Below are 16,780 nucleotides of genomic sequence, written 5' to 3' on the forward strand. Positions count from 1 at the left end.
CTAAACAGCCATGTGAGCGTCTACCTAGATACAGATGATGAGGCTGGAAATGACTCATCTGATTGGTCCAAGGGTCCTACACAAGAGACAAAAGAGAGAGAAAAGAAATGTTCAGTTCAGTGTATAATTTAAGTCTTCTCAGTTCTCCTCTCTGTGAAGAAATGACATCAACAACAATTACATGCTTTGCTTGATAAATAAAACATTTTTGGTGGAAATACATCATAGTCTTTCATCATAATGTCTCAGGTTTGTAGTTTTCAGACAGAAACACTTCTCCAGATGCAAATGTTTCCAGAGCTTGCTCTTCGACATCAGTCCCTCCCATATTGTAAACATGAATCATTTTCCCGGTATCTCATTTGATCCCAAGCACACGGTCCATAAGCAGATACACACATTGTGGCATAGGCATGGCACGGATCAGCTCAGACCTTGTTTTGCTTAGGAAACCTTGCACGACTGGCCAAAATGGCTACTCAGGATATTGTTGATTTGGATGTAATTGGTTAATTGAGTTTTAAGTGGTCAGTTGATACCTGTGCTATTCCTTGTACTGCCCTATAAAGAGATATGTCTGTCTGTTGCTGTAACACTGTCAATATGGTTGGCATGGCTGAATTTAAGAGAACTGAGTGTGACAGCCTGAAGTTACAAACATGATGAGTAAACAACGCTCTAACTCAATACAAAGTAAAACTTAATTAAATGTTTGTCAATGTTTAAAAACAATGCTGTATTTATGTAAATGACTGTGTTCTGATTGAGAATTAACTGTTAGTGACCGACCATACAGTAATAATGAACGTACAATGTTTGACCTCTGCCTAGCAACATGTGACATGTGTTTTTCTGAAGCAGAGATTGGTTTGTTTGGTTAAGAGTCAGTTTATTATCTGAGTGCTCTGCTCTCTTTCATCTAGTTGAGAAGTTGAACGCTGGAGGAACATGTCCTTGTCAACTGTGTTTTCCGTTTGCATGGCTGTGGTTCTGTCCACGCAAAAAGCAGGTAGGCTACATTATCATAAACTACACACCGTGAGTCTGTATAATACAGTCTGTATAAAGTCTATGGTATTACCAGGTATAATTAGCTGTGATCTTAGACAGTGATCTTATTGTTACATATTGTTTCATATAACATTTGTATTAAATGTTTCTGAATTGTTCTTTGACATGATTATCATGAATTATGAGAAAATAAAGTGTGTAATGAATTCAGATGAAAAGTGTAATTATGCATTATTTGTTCTTCAATATTTCAGATGGATATGAGTACTACGGGGTGGCACACTGCTTATACTCTACAGAGCAACCGCATGAGTACATAGTCTCTCAAATTTATAATAAGATTGAGTATCTCAGGTTCAACAGCACTAAGGGCAGGTGGGAGGGATACACTGACTATGGTCTGCATAATGCTAAGATCCGGAATGATGATCCTGCTTTCATGGCTGTTATGCGAGCGCTGCTGGAGGTTATCTGCAAGCCCCGCGCTGAGTTCCACCTCTCTCACGTACTGGAGAAGACAGGTGAGCTGCCCTCCTCACCACAACAACATCACATCTCTCACTCACCAGATGATACGACACCTCTTTCATCTGTTCACTACAAAACCTGTAATGAAGCTTGTCTGGTGGATATGTTACGGTCAATGTGAGAAAACGGGGAATGTGAGCTTTTCCCGGTTATTGCGCACATCCCCGACCTCGCGGGGAATGTAGGAGGAACATGTGCGTTTCTCACATCTCCCGGGTAATGTGCACATTCCCCCACCTTGAGGGAGATGTGAGAAATTGGTTAGTATTTGGTGGAGAGGGCTTGTGCGCTTAGAGAGTTTAAAGACCAATAATAGAGTAGACATATTAAAGACCAATAATAGAGTAGACATATTAAAGACCAATAATAGAGTAGACATATTAAAGATCAATAATAGAGTAGACATATTAAAGACCAATAATAGAGTAGACATATTAAAGACCAATAATAGAGTAGACATATTAAAGACCAATAATAGAGTAGACATATTAAAGATCAATAATAGAGTAGACATATTAAAGACCAATAATAGAGTAGACATATTAAAGATCAATAATAGAGTAGACATATTAAAGATCAATAATAGAGTAGACATATTAAAGACCAATAATAGAGTAGACATATTAAAGACCAATAATAGAGTAGACATATTAAAGATCAATAATAGAGTAGACATATTAAAGACCAATAATAGAGTAGACATATTAAAGACCAATAATACAGTATATATAATAAAGACCAATAATACAGTATATATAATAAAGACCAATAATACAGTATATATAATAAAGACCAATAATACAGTATATATAATAAAGACCAATAATAGAGTTAATTAATAGAGAACAGAACCCTGATCAATATGATATGAATGATAGTGTTATATGAACTAATGTGTTGCTGTTTTTCCTCCACTATCAGTGGAGCCCTCTGTCAAACTTCTCTCAGTGACCCCCTCTAGTGGCAGACACCCTGCCATGCTGGTGTGCAGCGCCTATGACTTCTACCCCAAAAAGATCAGAGTGACCTGGAAGAGGGATGGACAGGAAGTGACCTCAGACGTGATCTCCACTGAGGAGTCGGTCAACGGTGACTGGTACTACCAGTTCCACTCCCAACTGGAGTACACGCCCAGATCCGGGGAGAAGATCTCCTGCATGGTGGAGCACGCCAGCCTGGACAGACCCCTCGTGAAGCACTGGGGTGAGTTCACTGTCCAGCTGTTGTTAGGGTGTTGTCATGGTGTACTAGGGTGAGTTCACTGTTCAGCTGTTGTTAGGGTGTTGTCATGGTGTACTAGGGTGAGTTCACTGTTCAGCTGTTGTTAGGGTGTTGTCATGGTGTACTAGGGTGAGTTCACTGCTCAGCTGTTGTTAGGGTGTTGTCATGGTGTACTAGGGTGAGTTCACTGCTCAGCTGTTGTTAGGGTGTTGTCATGGTGTACTGGGGTGAGTTCACTGCTCAGCTGTTGTTAGGGTGTTGTCATGGTGTACTGGGGTGAGTTCACTGCTCAGCTGTTGTTAGGGTGTTGTCATGGTGTACTAGGCTGAGTTCACTGCTCAGCTGTTGTTAGGGTGTTGTCATGGTGTACTGGGGTGAGTTCACTGCTCAGCTGTTGTTAGGGTGTTGTCATGGTGTACTAGGGTGAGTTCACTGTTCAGCTGTTGTTAAGGTGCTGTCATGGTGTACTGGGGTGAGTTCACTGCTCAGCTGTTGTTAAGGTGCTGTCATGGTGTACTGGGGTGAGTTCACTGCTCAGCTGTTGTTAGGGTGTTGTCATGGTGTACTAGGGTGAGTTCACTGCTCAGCTGTTGTTAGGGTGTTGTCATGGTGTACTGGGGTGAGTTCAGGTGAGCAGGGTACGAGTGCTGTGTTGTGGCTGGGTACCTGAATGACCCTGACTGTGACTGTGTGTGCTAGCGTATGATAGATGGTGGTCTGTCAGAAGCTACATACAGGACAGCTACAGTGTCATCACATGCTAACAGAAGGGTCATTTCTCCTTGACAGACCCGTCCCTGCCTGAGTCTGAGAGGAATAAGATCGCCATCGGGGCATCTGGGCTGGTGCTGGGACTGGTCTTTGCACTGGCTGGACTCATCTACTACCAGAAGAAGAAATCCAATGGTGAGTCATCAGCTGTGTGTAGAGAACATGTACAGTCTTCATAGTCATCTGTGTGTAGAGAACATGTACAGTCTTCATAGTCATCCAGTCTTCACAGTCATCTGTGTGTTATGTACGCAGCACACTGTAAAATAATCATGATGTAAGAAAGATTCACTTATACATTGAGAGATGTATTTTTCAAGAATACTGCTCCTGTGTTCAGTGGATGGTGGCAGCAATGTTGATTTATTTGTTGAAATATCACATAGTGATTCTGTCCCCTCTGTCTCTTCACCCTCTCTGTGTTTATTTCACAGGGCGGATGCTGGTGCCTGCTAGCTAAGGTGAGACTCCTCTTGTCACAGAAAAGTTTCACCAACTACTACAACTGACTGTGCCTGATGGTCATTGTAACGGTTTTCTTTTATCTTCTCAGGTTTGCAGGTCTGTTTCTGAATCCACTGCTGAACTAGACCTGATATTAGAGCTTCCTTCTAACCAGAAATCTCAGTTCAAATGAAATAACGCTAAAATGCTTGAGCGTAATACAATATCTTTGCTCCATATTAACCAATACTGTCTTAAGAAGGCCATACATATGTGTTATGAGTTTGTCTCTCTATATGCAACAAAAATATTCCCTTTAATACGCAAATAATGCATTGTCCTGTGTGTTCTGAATCAATAATGCACTGTCCTGGGTGTTATTAATCAATAATGCACTGTCCTGGGTGTTATTAATCAATAATGCACTGTCCTGTGTGTTATTAATCAATAATGCACTGTCCTGGGTGTTATTAATCAATAATGCACTATCCTGGGTGTTATTAATCAATAATGCACTATCCTGGGTGTTATTAATCAATAATGCACTGTCCTGTGTGTTATTAATCAATAATGCACTGTCCTGGTTGTTATTAATCAACTGTACCAGGGTTATAAGATCCACATATCAATAATAGTCATGTATGAGAGTTGGAGTCATTTCCCTCTGGTTTCTAGTCTAAACTGGGTGTCTGTGGAGAAACAGCATTAGCAGGACAAGTGACTGGAGGACATCCTGAGTCTGACACCAAACATCACTGACAACTTCAGACACTCTTTGTGGCAGGTTAGAGGTCTGTACAAAGGCCTGTTTACTTGGTTCCTACAGGTCTTAACCTGTCTCTGCTAGAGGATAACCAGGCCAAGGTTTATCACACTGTATCCATCCTTTGCCAACAAATATGCATTATTGTAATGTTACAGTATATTCACCTTAAGTCAATAATCTACATGAGAATCCACTGTACTTGGGAGCTTCAGGACTGCTTCAACTTCAGGACAGGTCTTCAAACCTAACATATACTCCAGTATGAGAGTCCTTGTTGCACTAATGTATTGCTTTTTTTCACCATGTATTAACTAATGATTAACATACAGTCAAGTGTTGGTAAATGTATGATAATGATAATCTAATGTTGGCATTCAGAGGGGAGTAAACTACTGTTCAGGAGAATAACTCAGTTGTATTCTTTGTTTTCATTTGTTTGTGAGATACAGCAGTGTTATCAGCTAAAGCTTGCCTTGTGTCTAATGTTAGAGCCAGTCAACTATTACAGTACGCAGAGCTCTGTTTAGATGAACTATTACACTTCAGTTGGTGTCTGTTTAAATGAACTAGGCTATTACAGTACGGTTGGTGTCTGTTTAAATGAACTAGGCTATTACAGTACGGTTGGTGTCTGTTTAAATGAACTAGGCTATTACAGTACGGTTGGTGTCTGTTTAAACGTGGTGGTGGTTTCAGGTTCTGTTATTGGACTATAACATTAGCTTAATGATTGATACAAAATGTCTTTCTCTTATAATTCTTTTACCTCTTGCTTAGCGTGTGCACAATCTACTGTAGGAGCTAACAGAAGAACATCTTACCTGTTTGATGTAGAATGTGACTAATAAAGAACATGTCACTACTCGTTGTGTCTTGTCACTACAAGAGGACTTTGTGATAACATTGTGCCACTTTTGACCTCAATATTACTATTAGTAGTGTGATGCCCGCAAAAGTTTGGACCACATGTCAGGACCAAAATTAATTTACTACCTGATATAAGAAACATATTCATAGAAAGTTCTGCACTGTAAGTCAAGTCACAATTATGTTTGGTTTCTGTGATTTATTGCGCAAGACAAGCCAATTAAGCTAATTAGCAAAGCTAATTTCTTACAGTGTATATGTTACGTTCCACTTTAGTTAGGCCTACAGTCCAATATGTTTGTCCGTTTCGTGCTTTTGTTCTCTCTTTCTTGCTCTCCTTGAGTTCTAGGCTCCTGTTCCCCATTGGTCGTCTGTCCTGTCCGTCATCGTTAGCTGTGCTGGCAATCATCCCTGTTCCACGTGCCGCCAGCTAATCGTCTCGTCCTGTCAGCCAATCATCTCATTGTGTCACTTTACTGTTGTCCAATCAGGGTGTTCTGCTGTTTATTTAAACCTTTGTCTCCCCTGTATATTTAGGTAGTGGCATTTGATTTTTGTTAGGTAGGCTGTCTGTTCTGTTTTGTACCCCTAGATTCATGTTATTACCTCACGTTCTGTTCTGTCTTTGTAGCCCCTTTTTGTTATGGGTTTCTGTCTGTCCTGTTGTTCCGGTCCCCCCATAGTTAGTTCCAGGGGAGGGTTAGGGAGGTAGGCTAGCGGCCCATGGGTTTACATTCTCACACGTAGGTAACTCGATGTCTAAATACACCAGGTAAGCTTCTTTGGTCAGGTGCTACCTTTTGTATTTTAGTGGGCTTAGTCTAGGAGGGATAGTTTAGGGATGGATAGTGAGGACGATGGTTTGTACATCTAGGTAAGTAAGTGATTAGGGTAGTGTTCAAGGGATTAGAATAGGAACGGGTTTAGGTACTTTGTTATTTTGGCACCTGTACCGCCCCTCCCCTTAGCTTGTCCTGAGGAGAGCTTGTCCTCATGTTTTCATTGTTTAATGTTGTCTCGTTACCCGTCTCTTACCGTATCACCTTTTTGTACCACAATAAACCTAACAAGGTTATTGTTACTTGGTCGTCCGTCTACCTTTTTGGATATTAGTTGTGTTTGTTTTTGCCACTGCTTCCATAGTCTCTGCCTTACATTACCCTTACGCAGGCACTGCTTGTTGCGTTTGCCCCTCTCCCTCTACACCCCTAAACATAACAGCCTGAGAGGAGACGTAACAGTATAGTTTTTGAAAACTGAGGTAATCCACACAGCCGCCAGAAGGCGTGTTCATAGGCGGAACATATATTCCCTAACCTGCTATTTCCCCCGTGTCCTTTTAGTATTACTCATGCACACTTCCGGCTTAAACTAGCCAACTCATTGATCTGGAGCGGGAAGTATAATTGTTATTGATAAATGCTCTGTGTTATTTAGACAATTATGGCTGTAAGCCAGCGCACCTAGACAAGAGGCAGTGTTTTTTTGTGCATGGATGTAAGCCAGCGCACCTTGAATAGCGTTTGTCCGGTTATCCCTCCCTCCCTCCCTCCGATCAATGTTGACCTGCATTTCTCTGTGGTCACCACAAGAGGCAGTAGTCCCAGCACACCAAAATAAAGAAGGACACCAAAATCAACCTGCCGATCTCCACTGCACAAGTAGAGTAGTGGTGAGAGCATAGGACTCCCACCCAGTAGACGAGGGTTCAAGGCCCCAGTGGGGATGACTTTATGGGACTATACCCCAAACCTCCACACGTTCATCCTTTCACTCCAACCTTTACCCCTTGCCTTATAGGTCAAAGAAGTTGAACCAATTGCAGCAAAATAGCTAATGTTACAGGAATAATCAGTGTGATTAGCATTGGAAGCATTGGAACTGATGTGTCCAGGCGACAAGACCTATCTTAAAGGTACGCGATGTAGTTTTTGACCACTAGGATGCGCTCTAGAGCAAATTTGAGAAGGTGGTCCCCGAAAATTGCATATACGTCATTTCTTGCACGCGCACAAGGATGCACGAGCAAGCGCATGAACACGCGCCGAGCACATAATAGTGACGTTATACCCCCATATTCCAGCAGTTCGTTGCTGATTGGCTCAATTCACGGCGGGGTATTTTAGAAAGAACTTCGAGAGACAACCAAGTTAGCTATCTAGCTACAGTATACAGTATGTCTGCCGGAGGAGATAAAATGAAGCCGGACAGGGATGTCCAATGGCGACGGCTAATGGATCAGAGAAAGAAGAGAGTAAACATTGGTGGAGAGGCTTTTACAAGGTGGAGAAAGTTGCAGGCTGAGAGGGGATTCAGAACGGACGCCAAGGTGGCCGTCTTTCTACTGGACTGGTAAGTCATTTTTGTCTCACTAGCTTGCTAAGATTGCTCAGTTGAAAACAAGGATGTCAAACCCTATTACTTCTCCTTTTCTATCGATTAGTATGGGGCAGATGTTTTATCGGTAACATTACTGTCGGTTGTTCGTTAGGTAGGCAGAATTAGAGCCAAAGACTTACAGCTACATCAGTGATCTCCAAGGCAACATTGTCAGAACACGACTGGAATCGGGAACAGGGATTCGGAGGACGAGGCCACCAAGTGAAAGTGACCCAAGACACCTAGGTCTGCTCCCTCCAGTACCACCTCCATCAGTTGAGGACCTGGTACAGGCACACATGTCCAGAGGACTTGGTATGTGAACAATAGTCTAAGATTCACTGCCCATTCTGGATCTGATTGTGTTACTAGCATCATGTGATGATTATTTCAAAGTCTAAACTTCAATATGGAATTGTGATTCATGTGCTGATTATTTACATCCAGATTTCATTAAATATTCATGTAGTACAACAAACACTAATGACATTTTTCTATTCTACAGGACCCAAAAAACAGTCCTGATCCAGTCTGGACTCTTGAACAGCTCTTATCTGCAATGTTTTGACATGGGCCTATCAACAACTTCAATCTCACCATAGATGGCACCACCGTCTCCTCTTCTCTTCTCTTCTCCTAGCCCGTCTCTACCTTTTCTTGTGTCCTTGTGTTGTATCTGTGGCAATATTATTTTTGTCTCCCCCCCTCCCCCCACCTCTAGTGTAAAGCTACTGAGTATGTGAAAAGCGCTATATAAATCAGAATTATTATTATTAGCTCTGGGATGTGCTCTGAGGGATGTTGATAACTGAATCTGTTTATGAAGTAATGTTTTCTAATTTGCAATGTCTCTATTATAATTCCATATGTACAACAGTGAAGGTTGATTTTCAGACTCATACTGGCACTACATTGTTCTATGAATAAAAATGTCTTCATATTTTCAAAACGTTACCAACTCTAATTTGAACCGTGTATCCTGTGGAGTACAGTAAGTCATGTTTTTAGACTGAACATTTTTATTGATCCAAAAAGTAAAATATAAACTGAACATATTTATTGATCCAAAAAGTGAAATATAAAGATAAGAACATTTGTAATAATAATAAATAAATAAAACTAAGAAGATTTATATCCCTGACTAAATGTACTAAAAAGCCATCTCCACTATGGACTTCAGCAAGGTTCTACAGTCTTCCAGGAATGAATCCAACGAACTGTTGAAATGGGTCAGGGAATGTATGTCTGATCATCCACACAGCACAGCTGGGTATCACCACTCTATTTCCTGATCCTAACATCCCCCACTGCCACACAACAAACTGTCGGTAGGCTGCATGACGGAATTGCCTATTCTCCTGTCCTGGCTCAAGAGCTTCATCCCTGAGTCCAAATATGTCATTCCGGGTGGCCCTTGCCACCTGGAGGATTTGCATATCAAAGCAAATGTGGGCCATGTGTGGCAAGGTGCTGACTCAGTACTGTGGCCCATTGGCACCACAGCATTTTCTTCCCAAGTCTGTGGGCATTTCTTTGCAATTGGTGCAAGTACACCGATTCGGGGGAGGGGGTTCTTGGGCTGCAGGGGGATCCTGGGATTGGGAGTAGAGGTATGATGTCAAACAGGAGTCCTGGCTGACGCTCCAGTACTTGCAGAAACTGCGACCTCAGTTCTGGCTCTGGCATCTGCATGACCATATCCTACATCAACAAACGAGCCATAACGCAGGTAAAATGAATGGGTAGCCAAGTACTCATTGGCCAAATTCGAAATCACATAAAATATAATACTGTTCATAAGTAGCCTTCTTTCCAAATCACAATGTTACCTCCTGCGTCTGAATCCTGTTTGCCCCGAGTGTATTTATGCGTTCTACATCCGTAGGATCCAGTGGTGGTCTTGGTCCTACCCTGCTTCGCGCACCGCGGCGCGTGCGAGTGCCGCCTCGGATCCGAGGGCCTCCCCGGCCCCACACTCGGCAACCAGCACCACCCCTGGATGTTGAAGGCTATGAACCGAGTGGAAGAATTGCAACATATTGTTTTGAATTATGCTTATGTATGAAAATGAACTAGGTCTACAGCAGACCCTACACTAATAGGCTAATGTAAAGGTTAGGCTAGCCTATTATATAGTACTAAACAACAATACAATATGGTTATTTCAGAATTTCCCTCTTGCAATTCACGCATCATATGGTTGCTGTTTTATATAGCCTAGGCTATATTTCTGACCTCGGCTGCTGACATGGTGTTGGGTGTCAATCCGTTACCTAGCGGTAAACTACGGTGCACCGCTCGCACACGTAGATGAAGAAGCGAGACACTCCCACTCCTGTCAATCAAACTCAACTGGCAGGAACCGCCCACTCAGCGGAAGTAAACAAACGTTGTATACAAAACATTAGCTAAATATCATTTAGCGAAGAATATACAAGGTAGGACATACATTTGAGTGATTCAACATGTTTATTAGACAACAAGGAACAATTTAATCAAGTAATTTGGAAAATAAACAAAAAAATGTTTTTTTTATTCACGTTATATTGGGCACCTTTAATCTATCAGACATTATTTAATGTCATTTCAATACAGCTATTTCAGTGGCGTGACTAGCTTCCATTCGACCAGTCCTGAACAGAGACAAGCCAGCCACGCACATAAGCCAGGCTGGACCTGGCCTGGTTTGGACTTCATGAATGGGACATGGAATCAACTGTCACTCAAAAATAGTTGTTTACACAAAGTTCTATTGATTATATTAGATTTAACATTGCACCGTAGCCTACTGGAACATCCAGAAGCTGTTAGGCTAGCAATGAAATGCAGTTAACATCGTGAATAGCATTTTTTTTCTGAAATGCGTGTCATTACAATCCAATGACATGTTCCTTTGCATCTACTTTAAACTAAACGATTCCACGGATTTTACAAATTTTGAATGTTTATTTACGAAGATATTGGGCTTCTTTTTTTTTCAAGGCACCTGCAGCTATGTTTCATATCACTGCCTCGGTTCACAAAGCATTATGTGAGTTTGCATCTACCCTCGGTTTCAAGTCAGCATCTTGAAACCCTCGTTTTGGAGGGCTGTTTGAACGTCCACTAGCCCTCTATATGCTGCCTAGCCCTAGAAGCTAAAAGGAATGGGACACACTACCCTACGCGTGAACGCACAAAATGTAGGGGTAGGGCCAAGGGCTAGGGCTAAGGGGGGTATTGAGATTGGGCCTAAACTAGAGGGCCAGGAGTGGCGAGGGACTGGAGTGACGTGGGATTAGTGAGGGACTGGTGTCTAGAACTAGGGCTGGGAGGAATCAAACCAACATGGAAGACAAGACAACGAACACAAGACCAAACACACAAGGAGGCAGAACAAAACCTGCTGACAATGTGATCAAAGTGTACAAAAGTCTCTGGGGGAGTGCAGGGACAGTCACTGGGAGGGGAGGTGCTCAGGGACAGTCACTGGGAGGGGAGGTGCTCAGGGACAGTCACTGGGAGGGGAGGTGCTCAGGGACAGTCACTGGGAGGGGAGGAGCTCAGGGTCAGGAATCCAGGCCGGGAACAGGGGGTGAGCAGGGCGAACCAGGGGTCTGGGGCAGGGGCGAGGGTCTGGACCGGGAGCAGAACCAACCAGGGGCGAGGGTCTGGACCGGGAGCAGAACCAACCAGGGGCGAGGGTCTGGACCGGGAGCGAGCAGAGTGAACCAGGGGTCCGGGGCGTATCAGGGGTCCGGGGCTGGAACGTGGGTCCAGACTGGGAGCAGGGGGTGAGCCGGGGCGGACCCGGCCCGAACCATAACAAGCCTATTATGTTTATGATGCAGTGCTAATGGTTTGAGGTGTTTGGAGTAGGCTGGCTATCTGTTTCCTTTCGTTGACTACAATATTAACGAACGGCCTATCTATGCCTATGTAGGCTAGGCTACTTATGGTACACGGTCTAATTACTTTGGTTGCCGATTACCAAGAACAACCGATTGTATTGAATAAAAGTAAATGTTATTTTAATCTGATGGTGTCCTGGTGATTGCTGAAATCCCACCCCAGACATTAACCTAGGCTACATTTCATAACTATTACAATTGGGTTTAGAAAATCTTTCTGCTCGCTGACAGCTATAGCCTATATTCTGTATGTTTATGTAGAAGGAATCAGAAATGTAATTTTAGCCTATTTTAATACAATTCTATAGAGGGAATTATTTTCACCTGACAGATTTAAGTTGTCTTAACTGGTCACCATGGAGCATCTAATCCAGTTCTGTGCCATGCCAACGCTAACTGATGAAGTCGTGGCCTTCAATATTGCATGATTCATTGTTGTGTGTTGGCTGTAAGCCGACACACCAAGGAGAGGGAATCCTTTTTGTCCGTGCTTCTTGCGTCTTGCGTCTTCTTGCGTCTTGCGTCGTGTTGTTGACCTGCAATTCCATTGCTGCTACCACAAGAGGCAGTAGTCCCAGAACATCAAAACCAAAAGACTCCACTGACCCCTACATGCGTAGTTTCTCTCCCTATCTGCGTGTGTGTACGGGGTGTGCAGGGAGGGGGGGGGGGGGTTGGAGGGCATTGGGAGTAATAACAATGTCGGAGAAGACCCTGTGCAAGACCCCACGGTACGCTACTGCATTATAGACAGACAGTCCTCATTACAATAGGAGAAGGACACAAATCCTATAGTAATTCATTTTTGTATAGGATGTGATGCACCAGTCGCTCTACGCCTATGTGGTTTATTTTCAGTGATTAGACTGACTGTTGACTGGCACAGCTTTAGGTAGTGATGGAGAAATGAACTTAATGTATTGATGCTTTTTTGTGCGTGACTTACAGTGCCAGTGCACCTAGTATAGCGTTCGTCCGGTCATCACTCCCTCCCTCCCTCCCCTCCGTTACTGCGGACAATGTTGGTCTGCATTTCTCTGTTGGCACCACAAGAGGCAGTAGTCCCAGCACACCAAAATCAAGAAGGACACCAAAATCAACCCGCCGATCTACACTGCACAAGTAGAGTAGTGGTGAGAGCATTGGACTCCCACCCTGGAGACTGGGGTTCAAGACCCGGTGGGGATGACTTTATGGGACTATACCCCAAACCTCCACATGTTCCTTTCACTCCAACCTTTACCCCTTGCCTTATAGGTCAGATCCTGTCCCAACCCCAACCCTTATTCTAACCCCAACCCACACTAGGGACTGGAAGAAAGACACCAAAACCAACTCGCCGATCTCCACTGCACAAGTAGAGTAGTGGTGAGAGCATTGGACTCCTACCCTGGAGACTGGGGTTGAAGACCTGGTGGGGATGACTTTATGGGACTATACCCCAAACCTCCACATGTTCCTTTCACTCCAACCTTTACCCCTTGCCTTATAGATCAGGGCCGCGTTTCCCAGATTTGCCGAATTTCTCCGCACTACGACGCTTCTCGAGGTATACCTTGGCGAAGGGACAGTTTTTCCTACGAGTGTTTCCCAGACTATCCCTTAGCGTGCGCGTGAAGATACATCGTTAGGTCCATCCCAAGATACATCGTTAGAGGAGCTGTCCCTGGGCGCGGTGCTGAAAAAAGAATAAATCGATGCCGCACACATCGATGGCCATTCGTAAAGTCACAGAAATGACGTGCCAATATAATACGTTCTGTCTTAATTATTTTATTTCAGTCTAAATATTACCAAAAAGGAAGCTAATCCTCCGAAAGCTCATCTGCTAATGTATTTAAGAGTCAAAGCGAGACCTCGTGATAGTCCCAATTCATACATCAAATTACATTACATCAAATAAAATATCCAAGAAAGAGCATGGATCGGATCGGGACATATAAGCCCCGTCGAGGATGTCTTGAAAGGCCAGGAAAAAATACTTTAATGATGATAGGCAATGATGATAGCAAAATGACCACTGATTTAGTTATCATACAAACAAAGGTATAATGCCCATATAAATTGCCCCTGTGGCATTAGCATTCCCACGTTAGAATTCGCGCGGATACGATGACTAATTGAATCTATCAGGCACCGGTGTTGGCACATGTGGCCTATAAAAAAAACAAGGGTAACTGCACATATTGAGCGACATGGCAGATATGAAGAGGAAGCGTGTGATAGCGTTCACCAAAGAATAACTAGTGATCATGCTGGACGAGGTGGAGCAACCGAAGGCCGTCCTGTTTGGCGGCTACCAGTAGGGCCTATGCACAACTCCAGTAGGCTACTTCCTGAAATTAGACATGCTACTCTATTTCCTGTCCTACACTTTGGATGAAATGATTATTCAGGAATTCCTGAATAATCATTTCATCCAATAGTGTAAGACAGGAAATAAAGAAGCATGTCTAATTTCAGGAAGTAGCCTACTGGAGTTGTGCATATAGCCCATTGAAGAAGGCTGCATGGGCGAGCATTGCAGCGCGGATGGCTGCTTCCACTCCTGGGCCACCCAGGGAGTGGACAGTCGTCAGCAAGAAATGGCAGGACTTCGCCAGTCAGGGGGGGCGGCAGTGCGCCGAGAGGCAGAGCACCGTGCCTTCCCTCACCCCGGAGGAGGAGAAGGCCCTATCGATCATCGGCCTCACAGCCTCCCAAGGCATCACTGGTGGCCTTGATTTGGAGTCTGGAGAGGGCCCCTCCAACATCCAGCCCTCAGCTGAATCACCCCAAGCCTCCCAGCCCTCAGCTGAGTCACCCCAAGCCTCCCAGCCCTCAGTTGAATCACCCCAAGCCTCCCAGCCTTCAGCTGAATCACCCCAAGCCTCCCAGCCCTCAGCTGAGTCACCCCAAGCCTCCCAGCCCTCAGTTGAATCACCCCAAGCCTCCCAGCCCTCAGCTGAGTCACCCCAAGCCTCCCAGCCCTCAGCTGAATCACCTCAAGCCTCCCAGTCCTCAGCTGAATCACCCCAAGCCTCCCAGCCCTCAGCTGAATCACCCCAAGCCTCCCAGCCCTCAGTTGAATCACCCCAAGCCTCCCAGCCCTCAGTTGAATCACCCCAAGCCTCCCAGCCCTCAGCTGAATCACCTCAAGCCTCCCAGTCCTCTGGAGAGGAGACCCCAGTGTCGCTAATTGAATTTTCCTCCCTTGCAGATGATGCAGATGCCTGAGACACACTGCACACACTCACCACACACACTACATACACTTACCACACACACTACACACACTCACCACACACACTACATACACTTACCACACACACTGCACACACTCACCACACACACTACATACACTTACCACACACACTGCACACACTCACCACACACACTACATACACTTACCACACACTGCCCACCCACTACAGTACACTGCGCACACACACTAGATACACTCACCACACCACTCATCCTTCCTACGTGTTGCTACCTTGTCGTGGTGGGAAGGCTTGTGTGCCTCCATGACCATGAAGGCTATATTGGAGGGGGGTCACCCCCCAGCAGGTTCAACCATGCCGGGCAGGTTCAGGTAGAGGCCAGACGAAAAGCAACAACTGGCCCTCCAGGTTGGGGGTTGGGCATGGGTCTAACAACCCCACCCCGGAAAAAGACAGCCTGTTACAGGACAAAGGTCTGAAGAACAAACCCGCCCATGTTTTTTCCCAACCAATATTAAACAAGTTCCCTTTATCCTGTATATTTGTTGTTTCTTGCCACATTACAACAGTAGAGGTTTTGGAGAAGGCACACTATATAACAAACAACATTTGTAAGATCACTAAATACTGTGAATCTGTTAGCAAAGTTCACTATAAGGACAACAGTATTGGGCCACCTACACATTACAACTTTCATGACATCCCATTCTAAATGAATAGGCATCATATGGAGTTGGTCCCCCCTGTGCAGCTATAACAGCCTCCACTGTTCTGGGAAGGCTTTCAACAATATTCTGGAGCGTGTGTGAGGATATTTGACTATTCATCTAGATGGCCTCATTGGATTAATCAATTCGTCAGGATATCTGTCTGACAATATATAAAGACAGACAGAAAAGTCATGTCATCAAATTATCCCTTTACATAAGAAAATGTTGTTGTTGTTCACAAAGTGGATTATATTAGGCTATGGATAGTCGTATATGTTGCTTGGCTCAATAAAAGTTTTAAAAACAACATTTCCATGATGTGTTCTGTAGGCTCCATGACATTATTTTCATCATTCAAGTTAATTGTATTTTGTGTACACTATGTGAATCGCGCAGGTAGGATAGATAGATGTGCGCTGCTGTATTGCAACTCTCCTTTTTAAAAGTGTAATTTAGCTAGAATCGAGCTAAAACTATGACGGGATGAACGGAGCGCATCGCCAAGGGACAGCTTACGATGGGGTCCGACCGCCCTTCGTAACGTATCCCTTGGCTGTGGTATACCTTGGCTAAGAAGGCTCTGGGAAACAGCGCTTCGGCTCCAAGGTAGGCTAACGATGTATCTTCGGAAGGTACATCGTAAGGGCGATTTACGATGTACCTTGGGTGGAGCTGTTTCCCAGAGCCTTCGTAGCCAAGGTATACCTTGGCTTAAGAAGGTTCTGGGAAACGCATCGCCACCTAGAGGTGGAGCTAACGACGTTCTTAAGAAGCACGTAGCGCTACGATGCCTTAACGATGCCTCTGGGAAACGCGGCCCAGATCCTGTCCCAACCCCAACCCATATTCTAACCCCAACCCACACTAGGGACTGGAAGAAGGACACCAAAACCCATCCGCCGATCTCCACTGCACAAGTTGAGTAGTGGTGAGAGCATTGGACTCCCACCCAGGAGACTGGGGTTCCTGGTGGGGCTGACTTTATGTTAT

General features: G+C 44.3%; 1 protein-coding gene across 1 annotated transcript; it reads left to right on the forward strand.

The window, feature by feature from the left end:
• Window positions 1–1,398: 1,398 nt before the first annotated feature.
• Window positions 1,399–4,290, forward strand: LOC311325196 (HLA class II histocompatibility antigen, DQ beta 1 chain-like). The gene is made up of 5 exons (XM_084457867.1): window positions 1,399–1,532; window positions 2,461–2,742; window positions 3,550–3,666; window positions 3,966–3,992; window positions 4,085–4,290. Exons 1-4 carry the CDS (start codon window positions 1,451–1,453, stop codon window positions 3,989–3,991), a joined length of 507 nt encoding a protein of 168 aa, XP_084313993.1. The 5' UTR covers window positions 1,399–1,450; the 3' UTR covers window position 3,992; window positions 4,085–4,290.
• The last annotated feature ends 12,490 nt before the right edge of the window (window positions 4,291–16,780 follow it).

The sequence above is a fragment of the Borostomias antarcticus genome (genome assembly GCF_949987555.1).
Source record: "Borostomias antarcticus genome assembly, chromosome: 24".
In the NCBI taxonomy this organism is placed as follows: domain Eukaryota; kingdom Metazoa; phylum Chordata; class Actinopteri; order Stomiiformes; family Stomiidae; genus Borostomias; species Borostomias antarcticus.